This window comes from Diprion similis, chromosome 2, assembly GCF_021155765.1.
Source record: "Diprion similis isolate iyDipSimi1 chromosome 2, iyDipSimi1.1, whole genome shotgun sequence".
NCBI lineage: Eukaryota > Metazoa > Arthropoda > Insecta > Hymenoptera > Diprionidae > Diprion > Diprion similis.
In genome coordinates, this window is record NC_060106.1 from 8,156,012 (window position 1) to 8,178,862 (window position 22,851).

General features: G+C 40.7%; 3 protein-coding genes across 3 annotated transcripts; all 3 read right to left on the reverse strand.

Moving 5' to 3' along the window:
- Window positions 1-813: 813 nt before the first annotated feature.
- Window positions 814-7,371, reverse strand: LOC124416235. The gene is made up of 9 exons (XM_046897163.1): window positions 7,073-7,371; window positions 6,451-6,999; window positions 5,789-5,803; window positions 5,624-5,686; window positions 3,259-3,331; window positions 2,833-2,979; window positions 2,645-2,711; window positions 1,971-2,593; window positions 814-1,690 (listed from the first exon to the last, which is right to left on the reverse strand). The coding sequence occupies exons 1-9, from the start codon at window positions 7,274-7,276 to the stop codon at window positions 1,440-1,442; spliced, it is 1,992 nt and encodes a 663-aa protein (XP_046753119.1). The 5' UTR covers window positions 7,277-7,371; the 3' UTR covers window positions 814-1,439.
- A 2,464-nt stretch (window positions 7,372-9,835) lies between these two features.
- Window positions 9,836-10,999, reverse strand: LOC124412649. The gene is made up of 3 exons (XM_046892705.1): window positions 10,853-10,999; window positions 10,395-10,753; window positions 9,836-10,268 (listed from the first exon to the last, which is right to left on the reverse strand). Exons 1-3 carry the CDS (start codon window positions 10,957-10,959, stop codon window positions 9,988-9,990), a joined length of 747 nt encoding a protein of 248 aa, XP_046748661.1. The 5' UTR covers window positions 10,960-10,999; the 3' UTR covers window positions 9,836-9,987.
- A 3,726-nt stretch (window positions 11,000-14,725) lies between these two features.
- LOC124416054 lies at window positions 14,726-19,504 on the reverse strand. Its single transcript, XM_046896887.1, has 4 exons — window positions 18,115-19,504; window positions 17,774-18,003; window positions 16,452-17,593; window positions 14,726-15,465 (listed from the first exon to the last, which is right to left on the reverse strand). The coding sequence occupies exons 1-4, from the start codon at window positions 18,761-18,763 to the stop codon at window positions 15,327-15,329; spliced, it is 2,160 nt and encodes a 719-aa protein (XP_046752843.1). The 5' UTR covers window positions 18,764-19,504; the 3' UTR covers window positions 14,726-15,326.
- Between the last annotated feature and the right edge of the window lie 3,347 nt (window positions 19,505-22,851).

Genomic DNA, 22,851 nt, shown 5'->3' on the forward strand with positions numbered 1-22,851 from the left:
CGCGTGTGCAATTTTTTTTTATCGGAAACAAGTTTTACTTTTTTGCCTAATTCAGGCGGTGGAATCGAGCGGCAGGAATCCTGGCGAGCATTAACGATTTTCAACGTGAGTCGCTATCGTGCCTTGATCCCCGAACGTTGATCCCTGACATCGTTTATTTGGAACAAAGTTTCATCTCGATATCGGCCAATAGCGCTGACCGTGACGTTGTGATAGTAGCGTAGGTAAGTGTACTTATCGCGTGATGACAGCGCTTTTACTTTGGGGCCCAGCGGAGCGTCGTGAGCGCCCTATACTAAGCCAGGAGTGGTTAGCCTAGGAATTTCATAGTGAAGTATAAAAATGGAATAAGACTTCTCGAACCCGTACTCTGATTGGTCCCCTTTTTCAAACGCGTGGGTCGTTACCCTCAGCTACGAGAGTACCTTGGATAACTTCTATTTGCTTAACAGTCTGTAAGGTGGATATATGTAATTAAGGATCACACAGAGCTATTATACCCATCCACGCGGGCCGCACAGTCTCGTCACATAAGGCCCACATACTTCTAGTCAAACTTAGTGCAAGCAGCCGAAAGAACGGTGAGACCCAGACATAATAAGCTTTGGAAGGAATAATTCATCCGTTTTGATCAACGATCCTTTAAACAATCAAATAAATATATATTTTTTTAAAAAAGAATAAATACACGTATATAACTTACACACAAGATCAGAGGGAGAACAGTGATAGATCGCTGAATATTTACAATTTGTTGCTAGTTTTCCTATGTTTTTTACTTTCTTATTCTTCTTTATTTCTCTTTTTTTGGTGCGACTCTTCATTACGAACCAGTTATTTCAATGACCGCAGGATACCGACGCCGATTGTGTCCCACTGATCCTCATCGGTACCCTAACTCATTGGATAATAAATCTCTGCAAGGTCTACCGCCGCTCTGTGTTCTTTCTTATCGATGGTCAAGGTCCTCGCTAGGCCCCTTTCTACAGGTCACCGGCAGCCGTCGGTACAACAGTGAGCGATCTGATACCGATCTACCTGCAGAACGAATAGGCCCCTCAATGCCTTGGTCGGTAAGGGAATCGGCATCTCTACTTGTCGCGGTTGATAGAAATATTTCGTACGAAAAGTCCGACCTTTCGAATAGTTTTGACTTGATATTTTTTGGTTCGAATGAAAATCGGGATCGTGCCTAGCGTGTCTCTAAGAGTAAATATTTTTGGTAACTTTTTATGTGAGAAAATCAATTGACCTGAACCCTCTGCAATGTGTGACCGGTATCTTTGGTGATATCCGCGTTTCTCAGCGGCTATCCTATTCTTTTGAAGGATTTCGTTTGAGCAATAATTGTATAATCGGAGGAATCGTTTGTCGATAATAATCAATTTTCAAGACACCGTTTACCGGTTCGAAACAAACGCCGATTTGCTGACAGTTCCTTAATAGTTAGTCGAGCTTGACGACGAGCTGGAGGAGCTTGACGGTGATCCGTAGGACGATTGTGCACTTGACGAACCACTTCCGGAGTAGTAGTTGTACGCCAGATTCTGTGCTTCTACTCCACTGGTTGGGGTCCACACTCGGGAATAGGGCCCGTTTCCGTCCCACGTGTTCGCGGGGTCGTAACTTGAGGTCGTTGATGGGGTAGCGGGTGCTCCATACAAGACTGAAGCTGGATCCATTGACATACCTGCAAAAGTCAATAGTAAGTTTTTTGTACAACTAACTCAGTGACGCGTCAAGTTTTAACATGCATTTAGTGATCGAATGTTTCACATGTTATGGATACCTCTTTGCTAATCTCAATTAAGTTTTTAATCTTGTAGTTTCATCGTTGGTATCAAACAGTGTACGACGTACATCGGTCAGTTAATTGTAGGTATAATAATTGTGCTTTAGATGAGGCGGGTTTAAATAAAGACTTTGTGGCTTCTTAGTTAGGAAATTGAGACTCATTTTTTGACACTTACCCATCGGCATAGCCATGCCTCCCTTTTTGAAGAATTGTACGGCGATGAATCCAACGACCAACAAGATGGCCAATTTCGATAGTACCAGAGCCTTGAGAGCCTTGAGACCGATGATGGCGACGAAGATTGGCATCAAAGCCTTCAGTTTCAATTTAAGAAGCAGGAGGAATGGGAAAAGAAGTTTCTTCTTGAGGAGACCACGAGCTTGGCTTGTAGCTACAGCATTGTCCTTGAATTCGATGTCAAGGTCAGCGAGGCTCCTGCTGGGTCGGTACTTGAGACTGGCATCGGCAAAGGGAATGTCGATTCCGTAGTCGAAGCTCTTAAGGTACTTGAAGGTCCTCGCCACCACAGCTTCGTCAACGGTGTCCAAGGATCTGGCCTCAGTCGTGGTGCCCAATTTTTCGTCCATGTATCCAAGGACCTCGCTTTTGAAACAAGAACTCCATGATTCCGCGTTGATGCAGTGGTTCAAGGAGGTCGATAGGAAGTCCTGCGACGCCGCGGCACTTGCCACTAAGGCTACGAATGTGAGTAAACGCATTTTTCCTGCTGTTGAAAAGTGACTTGTCGTAATCCTGAGGAGTGTATTCTTGCGGGTCACCGTGTCTTTAGCCAGAGAACTTCACAGTACGAATTATTACAAACGGTATGGTTAAGGGACGGGTGATTACGGTCGATCGATCGACCGTTGAGCACAATCGACGATTGAACTGCGACTGACGGAGGAGTGGCCCGCCCCTTTTATTTAATTTGCTCCCACAAATCTATGTTATTCGGTCGCGCATGCCGCGAATCAGTGATTGAATGAAAATTATTCAAATTTCGCCTCGCATAGAGCCGCGTCCCTCATGGCATGCACCATGGCGTACGACGGGAAGCGGAACCTCGCTCCATGTTGGTATGTCGGTGACAACCAACGCTGCGCGTTTTCCATTTGTAAAGCACGTGTCGGACCTTGCGGGCCTTCTGGGCCTCACGAACCTCTCGGCAGGCGTGGGGCTGACTCCTGCACGACTGCATTTGTAACTACTTGCAGGTATGCTTTGTCGCTCACCCTCATCTCAGCTCTTCATCGCGTAGATGGAGCGCTGTGTCTTCGCGAAAAACTGTTGGAATACCGTTTCGGTTATTGATTATTCGGAAAGGGAAATTGCTATACCTGTGTATGAATACCGGATATCGTATTTACGAGGTGTCGACTCACGCGGTGCCGGTGAAAACTTCACGCTGTTTTAATTACGAGAAGCGAATGACAATGGATTCGGACTTGAAATTGAAATTTTACTTGAGTCTCGATTATGGTAAGCAGGTACGTCTAGAGAAAACATCCCGGAGCTGGTGGTTGCGCGTTTGTCATACTTAAATCATGGGATTCTATAATTAAATGCAGGGAAGTATGTTCGATTAACGACCATTGAAGAGCTATATTGATTGCTATCCCCGAAGAAAGTTAAGACGCTGATCAAGATTTAAGAATCCTTAATAAACACTATTGCACTTTCTGTAAAAGTAATGGACCATGTACAAAATTGTTTGCTTTCATTGCTTCATACCTCGCATAGAAATGTTTGCAGTATACAAAGTTCAGAACGCAGTTCCTTAGCGATAATGACTACACGTGATGTGACTATTTAATGACTTCAACAGACATGAAAGTAAATCTATTATACCACTGAATTGTGCTTCCGCAAAGATTATATTTCAAATAATTAAACCCACCTCTAAGTCCGCGATGGCTTGAATTTCTACGAAATTTAAACGAATATTGTACGTACCAATTTTCCTGAATTGCCGATAATACAGATCCAAAACTGTAATCGTAAATGAAGATGATCTACCTACCGCCAATAATATTCCTATTTTTTGAATTAACATTTTTCTGATTGGATGACAGTCTTGAGTATCGAGTGATGCTTAATTTATTGCAATGAATTATCAGACCCGTTATTGTTTTACGACGGACTGAAATGTTTTGAATTTCATTTCAAGCCAAATCACATTCTACCTTCATTATGACATTCGGTAAGACAGTGCTACACGGAAGTATTTAGGCTAGTGGGTGAGTTTGTCATGCAAAATTCTAACAACGGTTTTGGCTCATGCTTGATTCTTTTATGCAAAGGTATGTGTATCATGAATCGTTAAGTTGATCGGTTACGGTATTATGGAATAATATCTTGATTGTCGCAAAGATTTTTAAAGTTACTATATTTTATACAACTTCGGAGGATTGTAACGCTAATAAAACTCAAAGTATGCATGACTTAGATAAGTTCACTTTTTTCAGAGATAAAATAAAATATACCCAATTTGATGAATACCTTTCCAGTTATCATTCACTCCATTTTTTAAACTTGAAAGTGAATCGAAACAAAAAAGATCACTTTGTCGTAGAGTAAAATTAAGGGATGACACAATGTCTCGATTTTTGCAATTAGGGCGCGTTCACTTCACAGAGGCTTAATTAAAAACGTATTTCAAGGAGTACATTTCTATTTTGAAAGTAATAGCATTGAATTTGCCCGAAATCGATGCGCCGTTTATTGATCAAAATCTGAGTGGTTTTAGATTTTTTCTCCACCATATTGGATTCGCAATTTTAAATTTCGCAAATCTATCCTCAGATCAGTAACTCAAAAAACCCCCCGCCAATAATTTTCATTTTAATCCGCTTATCCATTCTCAAGATATGATCAATTTCTGTTTTATTTTAAAAAATTTTGTTATTTCAGTAATTCAAAAAGTGTTGAACCGATCTAAGCTAAAATCAAATCTGTTCTAAGTTTGACAAAGCAGCGTCGATTGAGACCAATATCACTGATATCTGAAAACCAGTTTTCAAGATATCGCGGGACAAAAATACTGATCTGATACGTTGTTGATTCTGCTGAAGAAAAGATACTTTTTGTGTATGTCAAGAGGGTCCCAAGAACGTACAATAACGTACAATGAAAAATGCAATCAAGGTGTATTTGTTGATAAGTTATCTGTACATCTTAACTGAATTTAAGGGTGCTTATCTAACCCTCAACATTGGCGATTTCATTTATTTTTATGGCGTATGCCGTAGAGTATACAACAAAATAATCTTTCACGGAGATTTAAATTTTCTCAATCACGGGTTTGATTTTTACTGCTTCCAAACCCTAATTTTCGAGTGAACAGCCCTAATCGATTGGCTTTGAATTTCGCTCGTCAATCCTTCCTAAAAAAAACGAAAATTTTGAGACCAAGATCAAAGTGGGCAAACTTTTAGTTTTCAAGCGACAGGCGGAACAAGCAATTAAGAGGTTAAAAAAATGAGATTAAAATTTATGTCGTATACGTTTTATCTCACTTTGCATTACTTTTTTCGCCTGTAGCTTCTTAACCAAAGGCGCAAAAAAATTTTTACACGTAATTAGTACAAGGTAATGATGTAAAGAATATTCGCATTCGCATTCGAAGTCACATTCGCATCAAATGTGATTGTCATAATTAGTTTATATTTTGCTTATAAACAATGTGAAAGTAATATTAATTAAGACAAAGAAACATTAATTTGATAACGAACTTTCATTATAAAAGTTTGTCTTCATGTTTGAATCACACTCTAATCTCAAAATTAATTTGTTTCTGTTATCAATTTGCAGCTAAATAATCAAACAAACAACGGGCTTAGTTTGGATCAGCTGGGCAAGTTCCGGAATATGATACAACTGGCGTGCGTGCGACTTACGTGGTCAGTCAATGAATTGTCAACTTTTAGCAGTTGAAAAATTGCGCAATATTCAAAAATGTATATTTGCATTCGCATTCGCATTAGTATTACAAACCCTTATGTCACTGCCCTAATATGTAAATTATTGCAGACTAGAAGTATAATTAAAGCATTTCCTTTCGAAATACTGCAAATTTTCATTTTTAAACGGAGAATCTATGTCATTTTCTATAAAATGTGTAAACATGACTATAAACTATTCATCAATACTAGAATTTTTCAATTCTTTGGCATCTCGAATACTTGTTAATCGCGTATAGTCACCAATTTATGTATCAGGGCTTCAAATAGATCAAAAAATATTGAAAATACTAAATTGGTAATAGCTATGAGCGAAGCTAGATATGAAATAAAAATACAGAAGTCTCGAAGGAAAAAGTTTCAAAGCAAAAAACGTGGTTACGCTGGATTATACATATATCTTGATATTCAGAAAGTTTGTCACGAGCTTCATCAATTTCGCATTGTAGTAACAGCCGCTTGTGTCGGAAACAAATGAACAATATACTCCAAATCATATAAAATGGGATACGAAGGTATTGTATGATATAACAGTGAAGGGTGAATACAATGATATTTGCAAGAATAATTTATTAAATAAAAGTATCATAAATAGAAAGATATTTTACAAAAGCTTTTTGGTCTTTGGGTACTAGTACGTTTGTTTGGTACAAAATGGAGAGCATTGTGGTGATTTTGTTCGATGAGATCGATTTAATTCTGGACGTATCCAGCATAAGCGAGGTCCTGAGCGGTCTCCTGGGGGACGGCCTGGGTCTCGTCGAAGGCACGGTACTGGGCAGCCTGGTACTCCCAGGGTCCATGAGCAGCGAGAGGAGCGGCGTGACTGTCAGCAGCGATCTTTTTGCACAGCTGGAAGATAGCCAAGCCAACAGAAACGACGAAGCTGAAGAACGAGAGCTGAAGTGCGTTCCAGGCTTTCAGTCCGAGGACACCGATGGCCAAAGGAATGAGGGTCATCGCCTTCAACAGGACGAATACGAGAATGGGGATAATGACTTTCTTCAGTTTCGATTTACGGGCTTCCTGGACGGCGCGACCTTCGCCGAACTTGACGTTGAATGAAAGCTCGTCATCGTCAATGTTGCGGGGGCTGACTTTAACTGAAGACTCGAAGGGAAGCTTGAAAGTAACGTCGTGGGAAGCCAAGTAGGACTGGATGGTCTCGAGGAATGAGCCTTCACTGCGGGCAGACACTTCCTCGACGGGGTAGGAGTTGCGTGTCACCTCGACGGTCTCTGATACCTGGAAGATCATAAATTCTAGAGTTATCAACAGTGATATGTGACGAGGCTCGAATGCCGGAGAAATATTTCACCTTAAAGCTGTCCTTGCGAAAGATCTGATCCAAAAGATTGAGGACCTTGAACTTCATGCAAGAAATCTCGTCGTTTTTCTGGGCACAGTCACTTTTCATCTGGTCCACCATCGTATCCATGCTGGTGCCTTTCCAAAAGTCGGTTTTGGCTGGCTGGGCTGAGGCGAAGGCCACAAGGGCGCACAGAACGTAGAACTTCATCATGATGAAGTTGGTAAAGAGACACCTCAAAGGTTGAGACTAAACGAAGGAAGATTCGAGGATTTAATCAAGCGCCGACGACTGCACTTGACCAGAGACGGTTGTATCACTGATGCTTTTGGGCTGGGCCAGTGCCTCTTTATACGTTGCCACCAACCCCTGTCCCCACTGTTGAAATTTTCTTTTCGTTCAGTATGGTATTCGATTATCGGGGTCTCGGACATGGTACGACTGACTAATGAACCCTGCGACTCCATCCTAGCTTAAACTCCACGCCGTGGCCAACTTCAGTTATACTCGAAGGTGCGATTGGCCGCGGAATATTATGTGGAGTACATCAATGGTCAGTTAGACCGTTCTGATTAGGATACGCGAATACGTGTCGGAAATACGGTGAGCTTACCGAAAAAACTGGTCCAATTAAAGCCCGACGTGATTTGTACCAAAGATATTAGATATACTTTGTCGCCATATGATTATCCCCTATTTCAGAATAATTTATCCAATTGTAAAACATGTTTAATTACAAAAAATTACGCTCTGCTGTCTGATGTGTTTCATTGGAAGTTTTATTATTGAAAGAACTTGTGGGAGCCAACGAATTCCGTTTCTGACCTTTCACGACAAAGTCCAGCTTTGCCAATAGTATGCAGATTCCACGTATTGAGGCTACATTCCTGGTGCTCTCATTCATGAAATTTCTTCAAGATAAACATTCCTGCAGAATTGCCACGTTCTGCACGTGCAGCGCAGTGCATCACGTGCTCTGCGAACACGTCTACGTGAATCTCATTCACCTTCTAACTGATATCCGTGGCGAAAAGCACAACGAAAATCAGATGAACTGTGGAAATTGAGTCTACACGAAATAACTAATTGACTGAGAAGTCTAGGTGAGTTTTAAATATCTTCGTCACCAACGGACCGTTAGTCATTGCTCATGGAACCATCGTTCACACTGCACGTGGCTCCATGGACGAATCATTCAACCAAGTAGGTACACTTAGCGTCAATGGTCATCGATCTCTCACTTAGGTATGAACAAACAAATTATTTTCTGGGGAGATGCTAGTTCGACTAAACCCCGATCATGACTAAATCTGTGGATTGAAAATCTATGTTTCAAGCGAGCAGCTACTCGCATGTACAGAAATCAGTTTCCTGGAAAGTTCTAAATGGTCGTATTCGTTATAAAAATCTCTGCATCATGGTGGTTATAAGCTTTATACCCTCCTCGTGCCTATCAATTCGATTTTGCCACATTTCACTTTCCACGTATTCAGTCTTGCCTGATTAAAATTTCTGATCACGTTCCTCCAGAGACTGAGTAAATCAAACTTGTCTGGGGATCGGTTTGATCGTGTGGTGAAGAACTCGCGTTACCCTTAGCGAAGAGAATATGGTGTAGAATCTAATCGTTCATTCACAACACGCTTGTTTTGCACACTTTCCATGCGGATAGATGGCTGTGACCCACAAGACCTTCTTCTGGGTTAATTTCTCCCCTGGTCAATAATAATTAGCGCCGTTGATAGCGACGCCTCTCTATTTGAGACGCATGTCACCCGGATCTTTCTTGTAGTTTGGCTCAGTCGTTTAGTCGTTTAGTATGCGCTTCTTGTATTACATGTGAGAATATGTAGGGTGACACCTTTCAACGTGGTGCACATGACTTTTCGAGACAATAGCTGCTGGTAATTGGGCTTTTAGGTCAATATTTTCATAAATATTTGGGCCAATAAAAAATAACGAGTGCATGAATTATCAACCACCTCCTCCGTCTTGTCGGCAGTTCTTATCCGGGAACCGAAGTGATATTTCTTTCGAGCACTGCAGCCGGTTGTTTCATCGTGAGGTTGAGTACATGCTCGGTCAATAGCAAATAAGCCAAAGCGAATTAGCATTTTCGACTAAAATAATTTTAAGATATTGGTCTCTACCCAATCATTCGAAGACTTTTTTCGTAACAATCGTAGCATGAAATTATATTGATTACGGCAAACAGAATCTAGAATCGTGTTTATTGACTCTTATGAGTATACACTGCGCTGTTTATTCATTCACTTGGTAAAAAAGTACTTTCACGGGCGCTTTTTCTCATTCCGATTTCGTCGTGGTGTTGATGAAAGAAGTGAGTGATCTTATCTCACGTTGCTGTAATTTATCCAACACCAGTTCGTTGATATTCTGAATGAATAGAAATAACTTGACGGCTTTCAAGATCAAATTGAACACCTTGCCATTGGCTTGTGTATCTGGATATGATGCACAGAGGTAATAGCCAGTTATTTTTTACAGTTACGCAGCCACGTACAGCAGACGTTTTCTTCGAACCAAATACTCTCCATGCATGTAGAGGTATGAGTGTCGGGGCCCAAATTATTGCGATCATTTCAAATTTATTGGCGATTTTTATTCCAAAGTTGCGTTCTACATCTCATTGATGTGGATCTATGAAGCACGATAAAACTTCATCTTGAGATAAAAATTCTTGAGCTCTTAAATCTTAAGCACGGGATTCTGGGAAAATGCGGTAATTGGAACTTAAGAGGCATTGTCAGGTTTATAGTAAAAATAGAAGTTTTTATTTTACATAAATAGTGAAAGTACATATATATGTATGAGAGAGCGTCTCAAAAAGGCGCTAATAAATATCTTAAATAAAGTATCTATAGTCGTTGGTTCTAGGCATGTTGGACTGACGGGCTCCGGATTTACTTCCGGTAAGCACGGTAGGGTCCGTGCGCTCCAGCGTCCCAATGAGGAGCGTGTTCCACGGGTGGGTGTCCGTAGTGGACAACCTCGTAGGCGACCTTGGGCTTTGTGAGCTTGAAGATAAGCATGGCGCCGCTGAGCACAAGAGAAAGGAGTCCTAAGGTGAGGGCTTTCCAGGTCTTCAGCGCAATCAGAGCAAGTGCCAGAGGCACCAAAGCGGTAGCCTTGAACTTCAGTCCCAAAAGAAAGGGAATCATCACCTTCTTCACGAACCCACGACCTGTGAAAATGGAACAATAACAGTTTTAAACAAATTTCAGCCACCACCATTTCGCTATTCCACAATATTATTAACACTTTGAACGGTATGAATTCAGCGCTCTTCGAATAAAAGTTAGATTCTCACCCTGTCCTGCCTCAGTGTCAGCTAGGGGCACAGACAGGCTCGACGGCACAGATTCAACCAAAGCTCTGGGGACGATGTTGGATCCGGAAATGGCCTCAGGCAGCTTAGCCTCTAGCTGATGACTGGATAAGTAGGCATCCAGTTTCTCGAGCATCATGGAACGCAGGAGTTCCCTCCTGGCTGGGTCAGCGGCATCGTATTGCTGGTAGTATTCTTCGGCGTTATCCTCAGGCGCGTCGCGTGACTTAACTATGACCAGATCTTCCGTGATCCTTATCTTGTCTTGTTTAACAGCCTCGCTCACGTAAGCCAGCAGCTTCGGCTTAACGCAAGATAGCAGAGATTCACTATCCATGCACCTGAAACGTAAGTAGTTATGGGCGATGAAAAGTAAATATCTGATCTGAAGAGTTTAAGTTATTCTTCGCTCGAATGAATGCCTTAAATTAACAACTAACCTGTAGTAAATGTTTCTTAGAGCCTCCGTCGTCGTGGAGGCATCCGGGACTTGGGCTGTGGCCAGAGAGCCCAGAAGGGACAACGAAATGATAAGGAAAACCTGCATGGCGTTTCCAGACGACGGTCGATTCCTGAGGCTTAACACCGAATGACTTCCTGAACGTCGCCACGCGGTTTTATACTCGCTGGACGCGCTGGACGACTGCTGAATTTTTATGAGAACGTGCTGTCAAACGCAAGAAGAAAGCCATGGTGTAGGGTGCTGTGATTGGTTTTGGTGCTTCGGCCACTTGCTCTACTGTGGCAAATTCAAGCTGGCTCTAGGTCAAAAAGTGAGAATTGAATCAGCTGAAGACGATGATTAGTGCACTATCCGTGCCTAGTAAAGGCATAGCTTCGTACATTGAACCAATTATTTTTTGTTGAAAACGAGAATCAAGATTTTTCCTCGAATGCATTTTTAATATACACAAAATGTCACTTCAGTGTCGAGCCTGAGATTTGTTACTCCTAAAATCGATTCAGTTTTTTCTCACCCTTTGGAACAGTGTTTTAAGTTTCACGCTATTGCATTTCATACGTGAATAAAATATGTCTTAACGTGGATTCGTCAAACGTTTGATAAATTAAAACAGGACAGTGAATATGATAAACTGTTTCGAATTAGAGCGGCGTTTTTTCTGCAGTCATAAAGTCCAAACATTAGTTTCTGGAGAAATAAAAATGATCTTGAAGGTAAAGGATTTTATGCCATAGTCTGTAAGAGACGCCGTAGACTTTTTAACTTCTTGCCATTTGAATGATCTATGAATACTGCAATATGATCAATAAATGTATATAAGAATATAAGTTTATTCAGAGCAGTTTCTTCGCGGCATTTTCCTAATAAGTAAACGTATAATATGGTTTGACCGTTAAACATCATTTTAATGAAAATAATAACATATTTGATTTTTCAGATATTGAAATCTTTGCTTTTAGTGAGCCATTTTGATCAAAGTATATAGAAAGTTTTTATTCTGCTAATATTTGGTTTCTGGTCGCTCCAAAGTGAAAAAAGCGAGTATCAGTATCAAAGATAATTGAATTATCTCCACTATTTTGTTGATTTAAGATCATTTTCACGATCATTTCAGAAAAGTCGCCGAAGAAATAGGAATAGGTATATTTTTTAGACCTTATTCAAACGTGAAAGGTCACATGCTGTAAGGTTTTTTTGAGACTTGAGCTGAAAATCTTATTCAATTCATTAGAATTTTCTGGACAAAAATACTAATGTTTGAAAACTGTTTTCCCAATTTAAAATTCAAGTGCAATTAACATCGGACCATATTCAGCTGTGTTTCGTGTGATGTACTCTAATGTTTGTCGAATCAATTTTGAAATGCCTCATTATCTGACACTAATGATGAACAGGATTGCATTAGATTGAATCCGAAAGGAATCACAGTTGACACTGCATTCTCAATAGTCAAAATACCTAGACATGTCCCACACATATTAGCATGCTCTGTAATGTCGATAATCAATAATCAATCGTATATATAATGCGAGTTGCTACGGTGAAAATTACTATATAGCCCCGTTAAACTCCTAGCTGTCGTGAGTATGAATTGAGGTAGTACATAGCTACTGAACCTTTCATGGAAGGCAAATCGATGTAGACTTTCGAACACTTCTTTTCATTCTGGACTTTGATACTCTTTGAAATCTTATATTTTCCTGCTAAAAGCTTTTTCGTATTATAAAAAATTCCCTCCTTATTTGCAATAAAATATGTTCAAAAATCGTACCTATTTCTGCCATCACAAAAATCGGCATTTTCCCGAATAATTTCTAACGAGATTTCAGAAACTTGACCAACATAAACAATATTCACTGCGGAGTCATAATAAAAACTTTGTGCCTGATTGACACGCTGGTCTTCTATTAACAGAAAAATAAGTTGCATTTTATACTTAATATATATATAATATTTCCCAGACCTTCCCTTTCCGGCCTCCCAGAGGGGAACATGTTTTGAAAAAAATGCTTATACATAAAAAAATTAATACGCAAATAGTCTTTATTATTTTAAGACATCCGAAACGACATATGGTCATCATTATTAACAGAAAAAGAATTCTTCTCAGGTTTTTCGTAATAATCAAGCTGAATCTCAAGTTTACGTATAACAAAAGCACGTCATTGAAACTCGTAACTGCAAAAGAGTAATATTGCGCGCTGAAAAATGAATTAGAAAGCATCAATCATAAAATAACGTACCACAGATAGAGGACCCCCCCTCGATACAGCCGAGCATACCAAACTCCCCCCCCCCCCCCCCTCTCATGACCTCTAACCATATACGCGGCTTATGTACAGCCCTTAATGGAATGATATTTAACATAATTTGACAGATATATCAATTTTAAGTAGGTTTACTACTAGGAATATCCAGCTACAAGTCCTCATATTTTGTTAAAAATTTAATCACTGGAAGGAAATTTGAATATCATTTCGCCACGATAATAAATACCACTTTAGTAAAACGTTGCAATTATTGTTTTTCAAAGTTCAAATACGCTAACCTTACGCTCATTACAACGAATGGTCAACGAGACAATACAATCCGAAGTTCACGAAATCCCCGCGAGAGCAGGCCAGTCGGAAATTTGGAGAAGAATCCAAAACCGAGGGGTAGTACCAATCGAAACTCGGTGGGAACAACACGTGGATCCTGTCGAAAGTAGTTCGTTATGTGTGCGAGAGTGATACAGTGAACTATGTAAGCATGAGGCTATCAACTCGACGAATCGAGGCTCATAACGATTGATTTGATTATTAAATGATGCTCGGGTCGTGTTTCAAATGTACTTGACATAACGCGAGAGCAGAACTGATGCAGATTCTCGTGCTGAGACCTGTAGCTAATTCTCAAGGCAATTTGACTACTTGGTCACGAGGTTTGTCACTAACAGGTCTGTAAATGATAACAATAATAATCACTGTATATTGATTGACAGTTATATTCCTATTTAATCTTGTAAAACGATATTATTAATATAATATCTTAATGACAATGAGTGCGAACCATTTGTCCACGTAGAAAAAAACAAGAGCCATTTTGCCTCTCCTAGAAATCTGATGATAAAATTTCCAATCATGTTGAGCAGATTAATACGACTCGTTAAACACTGCAATCGTAGTAGTTTACTTATGAGGCTAATGTGTAATGACGGCATACCTTGATGTTGGATTTATATAGCTTGGTAGTAAACCCTGTTAATTCAGGAGCTGTGGGTTATGTTAGAAATACGACATACTTACGTGCATCGTTGCGTATCGGATCTCAACCTGCTATTAAACATATACCAAACCCGTAATCCAACAATGGAAAGTGCTGAATGATCGTTATATCTAACGAATTAAAAACGAGAAACGCTTTTGCTGATTGACAGATGACTTGTAGAGTATTTATGTAAATAACCTGTACAGGAGGATGAATTACACAACCTACTGACCGTGCTTATGACATGACTAATTCTAACTAACGAGTGAATCTTGATTGAATGCTCTTACGTTATTTTTCTTAGATATTATTAGAACGAGACGAGCTCATCGAACTCACTGCTTATGGAACTGGCTCTTCAGGTAGGATGATAAAATCAGCTTTATCTAATTTCACGATTATATATTACCACGATAATTTGATTATGGTAATCTTGATTCGAAATTCCGTCATTTTTGGGTTGCATAACGTAAGATATTAAGGATTCTCATAAACGAGTATCGTAGAAGCTGATACGCGAGATTTCTAGCACAGTTAAGACTGCAAAAAGATTTAATATTTGGGATAGTGAGTTAATTGCATCAAAGTAAGAATTCTTCTTTTGAAATTGATTTATTATACATAATTTACAAATTATATTCTATTGAGCACACACAATATAGACAATTTCACAAATAAATACAAACATTACACGAATGATTGTTAACGGTTCTCTACAATCTAAGTGGCATGAAATGAATCCATACCAGTGGATGGCAATGGCACCCTGTTTAATGAGAATGAATTTGACTATGACTACGAACTATATAATTCAAGATAATAGTTCTTAGATGAAATAAATAAAACACAACGCCAGTGTTAAAGCAGTCCAGATATGCGAATTATATCTCAGGAACAAACGGAGAGTCGGGCTTAAATTTTCACTTCTGAGGTTTCTGGTTAGCAATGCAATTAGACTAAATTTACCATACGTCCGGAATTAAAATCCATGCACTAATGACGCCGTGAGTTATGGCCCGTAAATCTCAGTGCAATCTGAACGCACGTTGTTCAGTAATTCTAATTTCGTATTTTTCGTATTTCTACATGAAAATAAATATAAATATACTTATAGGATAAGACTATACAAAGATTGCAACTACATTTTGAGTCTACGATGCAACAGACTCTCGAAGTTCTACCTCGGAACTTCTGGTACTTTTTTATTCCGTGCTTATGTGACAGGAATACAACCGGTGGCAATCACCGCGGTCTTGTCCAGCCCTTGCAGCATTCATGTAACGTTGAAATCGTCGCCCTGATGCACTTTCGCGGTTACCTTGTCGAAGTTCATCAGCTTCCCTGGAATGAGATAAAACAAAGTTAAATACATCGCGATCTAGTTCTCAGCTTTTGTTTTGAACGTACTTTCACCATGCAATTATATTAAGGGTACAGATGTAATTAAATTCGCAAGGCAATGATCTTAGATATCGAATGATGATATTCAATATATTCAATGTCATTCCAACAAATCTGCCATAGTTAGTGAAATGAAAATAACCGTACTTATCAAGTACAAATAAAAAAATTACATGTCACATAAAAAATGGGACGTAAGGATTAGATTCAGATCAATTTTTGCTCAAATTTCGCTGTTCAAAAAAAAAAAAAAAACTACTTAGGAAATGAAGTGTAAGAAGGCTTGCTTCCGAAAGTTGAAAAAATCGGTCATTCACGTGGCGCCTGCTTCACGGCCTTGCCGATTTCAGCTCACCAGTGTACTTCCGGCTTCCATTGAATAGTATAATTATTCGTACCACGTGTTTCTGAGTAAACTTCATCGACCACCGCCTTTAGTTATTTCCGCAGCGTGGCAGACCGTGGCTACTATGTAGGCGTGACCGTAATTCGACAAGGATCCTCGGTTCTTTCACCGGTTTGATCTACAACGACCTAGTTGTGCTGGTTGCTATCTGTCTAAACGCGAACGCGGGGAAAGGCGTGGAAATGCGGCGAAATATTACAAATATTTTATCCCGCCCATGTTTACCAAAGGTGCGTGTTATCACGTGGCGCATCATCGATATGCATGCTCAGGTGTACCGTCAACATTTCACAATCGTGACCCAAAAACCTTAAAAAATATAACCCAGTGGACGGTGCCCGGTAAAAGGCCACTGTCAGTGACCCGATTGGCTCAATTTGACTCGTCTTATTAGCGCGCCTTTCGCCCGACGTTAATTGATTCAAAGTTCTTCGTTGACAATTCCGGACCATAATGCATAAACTCTACACCAATGAGCACAGTCAGTGTGTGTGTTTCCGCTGACAATGACTTCACATACCTCGACAACTCGTTCGATACAAGATTGCTGTGGGGTGTATACACCGTGGGATTTTTATACATGCTGCAAATCAACCGCTCGCGACAATCCTCTTCCAGAAACCTGAGCTGTTTGAAGATTTCGTCTAATCTCCCAACAATGGGACCGTAAAATTCGTCGTCATATGTTCTGAGTTGATTCCTGGATGCATCGGATTGAGTATTCTTTGCATTGTCTTGCTGAGCAATTCTCTGCTGGGACGACTGCAGATTATAGGTTGACTTTTGTGCCGTTGTCACAGGATTCAAGGCGAGGGCATGTTGAAAATTCTGCGGGACTTGCGAGAGCTGCTGGTAAGGCTTGGCCACGTTTTGGGCTGGTTGATTTCCCAGCTGACTACTTTGCGTGTAAATTGGAGACTTTACCGTCGGCTGCACGGAGTGAGGAATACGCTTAACGATGTCAACAGCCGGCGAACTGTTCAACCAGGCATCAGCGCCATCCGACTTTGAGGTGAATCCAGAATTCTTCGAAAATGTTGTTCCGGGTCTTATCTGCGAGCTGAACAAGTGGTTTTGCTGCTGGTGTTGCTGCTGCGGATGGTAAGGGACCTTTCCCATACTCGGTTCAGTCACGGGTGCGGCTGCCCGAGTAAATCTGACGTCATCAAAGTACCCGTTGTAGGCCAAACCTTGAGCGTGATTCCCGATTGGGCCTAAGTTTGAAACGGGCCCCTTTGGTCCAACATTTTTGTTGAACTGGGTCATGCCTAGGTTGCTCAAAGTGTGACGTATGTTTGGATGGGGATTCTCATAGGGCCCAACCGGCTTGTCGTACTTGATCTGAGGCGTGTACTTCTCGTATAAACCTGGCTGATTGGGAACCACCGTAACCGGTCTGGCGTTAGCCGCATATTGAGGCACCCCGTATGGGCCGAGTGCCGGCTGTACGCCGACGTAAGGTTCTGGAGTCAAGACACCTGGATCCTCGTAAGAAGCGATTCCCCATTCCCTCAATTCTTCCATGTCTTTTCTGTACTGAATGTGTGGCTGCGTGTAGTCGTAGCCATCAAACTCCTCCTCTTCGTGATGGTGTGGATGGTGCTCGTGGTGGAAGGTCGGAACTGGTACCGGAACCGGCACGTGATGATGGTGGTGGGCAATCTAGAAAATATTGAGAACGAGGTGTTTAATTGGCCGGGAAATTTTTTGGCTAGTTTACAAAACAGGCGTAATATGCCAAAACGAATGCGCAATTTTATGCGTACGATTTGAAGAAATTAACAACACGTCTGCTGTGATATCCAAATACCATTTCGGGTTGTAATCGACACTAAATTCTACCTGATGGTGATGATGATGATATTTGGTTCCGCCACTGTAATAGCTCGAACATAATTTGAAGACGTGGGCAAACGCCGGTACCAGGAAGAGCAGGACTTTAAGGAACAATTTCTTTGCAGTTCCCACACCAAATAAGAATGGAATAATGAAGAAGAACTTGATTTTGATGAGCTTGATGATCAGAAGTAGGGCCAGGAAGCTTGTGAGCAATTTGTTCTTGATGAATTTCTCTGAAAAATTAATAATATCGTAAGACCAAGTAAGAACACATTATAAGAAGGACTCTAATAAAATCCTTTTGATAAACATGAGATAAGATAAGAAAAGGTATCTATGCTCACTTATTTTATGAAAGAGTCGTCCTTGCTCAGATATTGCTCTTTGGTTGAAGTCTACTCTTATTAGAGCTCCATCCTCATCGACCTCTTTAGGGCTGATCTTTATTGATGTACCCTCGAAAAAGAAGTTCGGAAGTTGAAGCTCATAATCCTTCGTTGCTAAGAACTTGATTGTTTTGTCGTGGAGGGCGTTGGTGACTTCTTCGAGTGGAGACACAGGTTCAGTGTAATAATTTTCACTTGACTTTCTGGAACTCTGTTTGTCAGTGAATGACTTCCCATCAGCCTCGTCAACATTATTGTGTTCTTCGTCAGGGTTTTTTTCGTTGTATTCGGCTGAATATTTATGATAATCCAAGTTATTTTTTGTCAAAGTAAAACCATCGAACACCGTGATATTGTCCTGGTCTGCAAATGTATTGTCCAGATAGGTATAGACATTTTTTTGAATGCAAGAAAATGACGCTTTTTTAGAGCAGTCTTTGAGGAGCCCTTGCCACAGGATATTTCCTGTTTCATTGGGGTATAACCCCTTGATGTTGAATATATTCACGTACGATTTCAATTTGGTGAAGTTGAATAACTGGCAGTAAGTCGAAGACACGAGAAGTAGTAACAAGATCGTTCTTTGGCACATTTTAAACCCGTACATTTTGGCAACGTTTTATAGTTTTCTTTTATTCAGTCTCGAAGTGTACAATGCTGCAAACAAGTTTCAATAACCGCGGCAACAATCCTACATTTTAAATATCTAAAGCCGAAAAGTTACCAATTATAGTGTTTAAACGATCGCACTTACAGTTTAATTCATACTTTGTAACTCAAGTATATTTTACGCTTTAAACATTCACATAGCCTCAATCGAAGAAGGAGAAAGTTGAAGAACGGTATTATTGACTAATAAACACCAGTAAATAGATCCTAAGCGGTAACGTGGTTTGAGATTACTGTCATCACTAGTTTGCACACTCGAGTCGTGCATTAATGGTGTCAGAAATGAAAACGAACGAAAATCGTAAGCACACACGTTTCTAACCAACACTCCTTTTCAATCGAGATGCACGTGGGCTCGCGTGATCGGTGTACCGATTGCAGCTCCCGTCTCTCACCGGTGGAGAGATGTGCATCGAGCAATCTCTCGTATCGAACTAAGCTCGGACTTCTGCCGTCTGTGGTTACTATTCACCTCTTCGTCAAGTGTGTCAGAAGCCCTCCTACTCCTCCAGACACCGGGGAAGGTCATTATCTTCGTCAGCGTTGTGTATGCTCGGCCGATGTCGAGATTCCGTCTTCATTGGAATAGTGTAATCGAGACTTTGTTTCTCGCTTTGACCTACGTGGGCCTTGAAGGTGGCTACTCCACTTTTCGATTACGTTTGCGCAGCACAGCATCAGTTCAAATCGATTCGTGATAATTGGTCCAGCTTGGGGCTATTGAAATATGCTCCAAATACTTTTTTAAATATAGCCAGCAATCCAATTAGGCTGCAAACAGTTCCTTGGGTTGAGTCGAGAAGTTTGGTGTTGAAGTTTTAATCCGTCATACCAGATGCTGCTTGGAGGCCATTTCTTTTCGAATACATCGGTGAAAAAAATATACCACGCGTCACCTGGCTATGAACACATTCTCGGCGATTCAGATGCGTGGCACGTGATGTTAAGAGGATTTATATCTTCACGCTCTTTCATTTATCCTCGTTGTTTCACGAACGATGAGAACAGTAATAAGCATATAATTCCGGTGAGAATTGTACAAGCTTGTGTTTAGACGTGCATTGTTTAACGTAGCTACAATTTTTATGAAACATATTTAAGATGCTAACCGATTACTTCTTTTGAAACACTTATTACTGCATTCAGTTTCCAAATGCAGTTGAAGAACTGACTGTTCACAAATGCAACCGTCGCTCCGGTATTCACAATGTGGTGCGAGGAATTGCACGGCACTCGAGAACTTGACTATAGAACATTTACACGCGTGACACAGCAGGTGCAAACGGTATTAGCAGTTGACACTGTATCACGAAACGTCTGACCATACCGGATGCGTAGCCATGGTCAAGAAATGAGTAATCGTTCCTCGAGGAAATAGCTGTAGAGATGAAATGGGATTGGAGTAAATGGAATTTGGAGAAATTAAATGCAAAAAAAAATTGCAATATTGACCATGAAGTGCATTTCCAGCAGTCCATTAGACTCGTGAAAACGAAGCTCAAAGCACAAAGCACAAAGCTAATCGATTCGGACTCAGAGTCGCTTTACAGCGTGACCGCGATTGTCGAAAACCGTGGCCAATATTTCCGTTTCATATGTAAATTTTGAACCGGTTTTGCTCACATGTACATCACATACAGGTAGGTAAGTATCCGCAGCCTTACGTGGCATAGATCCCGTCCGACGCAACTGTTGCAAACGCAAACATATTGTTCCCCTCCTGCAGAAAATGTCTACTCGCTAAACGGTGCGTGAATTATTCATGCGTTAATTCAATTTCTATTTGACCTACCCTCAATCAGCGAGGACTTATACAAATTTATCATGTCATATTACTTATCTTTATACATAAACCGCGCAATTTATCAAACGCGACACTTAAATTAGGGATTCCTAATGTCAATATACATTCGTGACGGATCAACGTGACACGACTGAGCGAATGTCATTGGCCCACAATCCACTGCATGTGACCCCAGAGCAGAGATCCTCACTCGTTAATTCCGGAGATACCATCAGCGAAAGAGTCACACGAAAACTTCCGGTGGGATCGCGGTTCGCCCGGACCACTTAAGAACCCAGCTCACATTGCCCGGCCGAAAGTAATATGCTGACAAGCTAATTACGTTAATTTTCAAGAATATCCATGTACCGACTAATCCAGTCTAACTAGTCCTAGAACTAGACTCGACGACGATGCGCACGTATCTTCGTGTCTATTCCCTGAGCGACGTGATGCATGCAATGATTATTCGTCCAACTGCCGAAGAAAGTGATCCAATTAAACTTCGCGTTTCTGGACCACCGTGGTTCTCAACCTCGAGTCGGGTGTGGTGCAAAACCGTTTTCTGATTTTGACTGGACAACGCGACGACCTGAGAAACGAGTAACTTTCTCCAATTTTCCGTGAGGAGTTGTTCTTACCAGGGAATCTGCACCTCGCGCCTCTCGATCACTGGGTTAGCTAACGGTGGAATCACAAGGCAAGACTGTCTCCGACTGTGATCGCACGTAAAAACGTAATCGCGATCTGCGGCTGAGTAGACATAGGCGCTATATTGTGGTATAGATATAGCTGTACCATCCGCTGCTCGTCTAACGAGTGCTCATAGAAAATTGTTACAATTATTCGAATTTTATGTCAGTTACGAATCGCGGGCATCCGGGTCAAGGAGTGCGACTGGTTTAAGGACCAGCTAGTGTGCTTCCTTGTGACGCGGTCAAGGTTGCGGGCGGCTGCGTATTAAGTAATTTTCTTCCACAGATTTTGACTACCGGTATAAACGGATCACGGAAGGGCCACGTATGTATTCTTTGGTCACAGTGGAAGTGTCTCTTGTATTATTCGAGGATAATCTTAAAATCAGAACGACGTTTCCGTTTTCATTATGCGAGAAATCTTCTTTTCGGCTACTTAATGTAAAGACTAACGGGATGCGACAAGAGTGACGCGATTAATATGAATATGCACTTAGTTTGAGAGCTTTCTATCTTGCACAATCGCTTGTGTTTAGATATCTCGTCAAATTTCATGATTTTAAACCAAAAAAGAACGCTCGACCGTTCTAAATGCGTATTGGCCTGAGTGAAAAGTGACGGCAAATAACTGGAGTTATACCAATTTAAAAAAGAGTAAAGACGTTTAAAAAATTTGTAACAGAAAGCGTGCGTTAATGAAAATTTCAGAAAAAATGTTCATTCGCCCCGTAGTTTAAATTAAAATTGTAGTTCTCCAGTTTAAACCGTCGTATTTACATTTATTGTGAGAGATAAGGTGCAGGTATTATGATATGAACTTCTTATAACTATAATTTATTCCTGACGAACAAATTTTATTCATGAAAATTAAACGCTCTCTTGACGTGACGGTGAATGGTCGATTCAATTCTACTGAAAGCTATGTTCACGGTCAGTTTTTTTCATTGCGTAAAATGTATCTTATCATTTGCGATACATGAAAATTGATGAAATTTGTCGGAAAATTGATGCAATCAGAATCCGAATAGATTCGTTGTTTCGGTGAAATTGGACTTGTATTTTTGGGTCAAAATCACCACACGTGAAACAGTGCGGACGTCCGTACCAAGATGTTTGGGTAAACTTTATTTTATATGAACGTTTTGCTGTGCGTACGCATTTGCGCACGTTAATTCGTTGGTCATTTTCCAGGTTAACGACCGTCACCATCATGAACAAACTACCTCCGGTCACGTGTACTCGTAAAGGTTGTAAACAGAAAATTTGGTGCACAAGCCGTGTACTCTGCAATGCCTTTTGCATTTCCCGCGGTGAGTGAACCGGTTTTCAGTTAAAAATTCAAACCAGCCTAGTCGAGGATCGGACTCGATAATACCAATAATCTTTTCGTAGTTGCTCCGTTCAATTTAAACTTCAGCCGCCCGATACTCCTTTCTATTCTGTGAATAGTAATGGTGGTCTTCGCATGTTGAACGATTCTTAACATGTGTGTGGGGAACCGGAATATCTTTTCTTTTCTCTTGCTTTACATCACGTAGCTATCAGTTT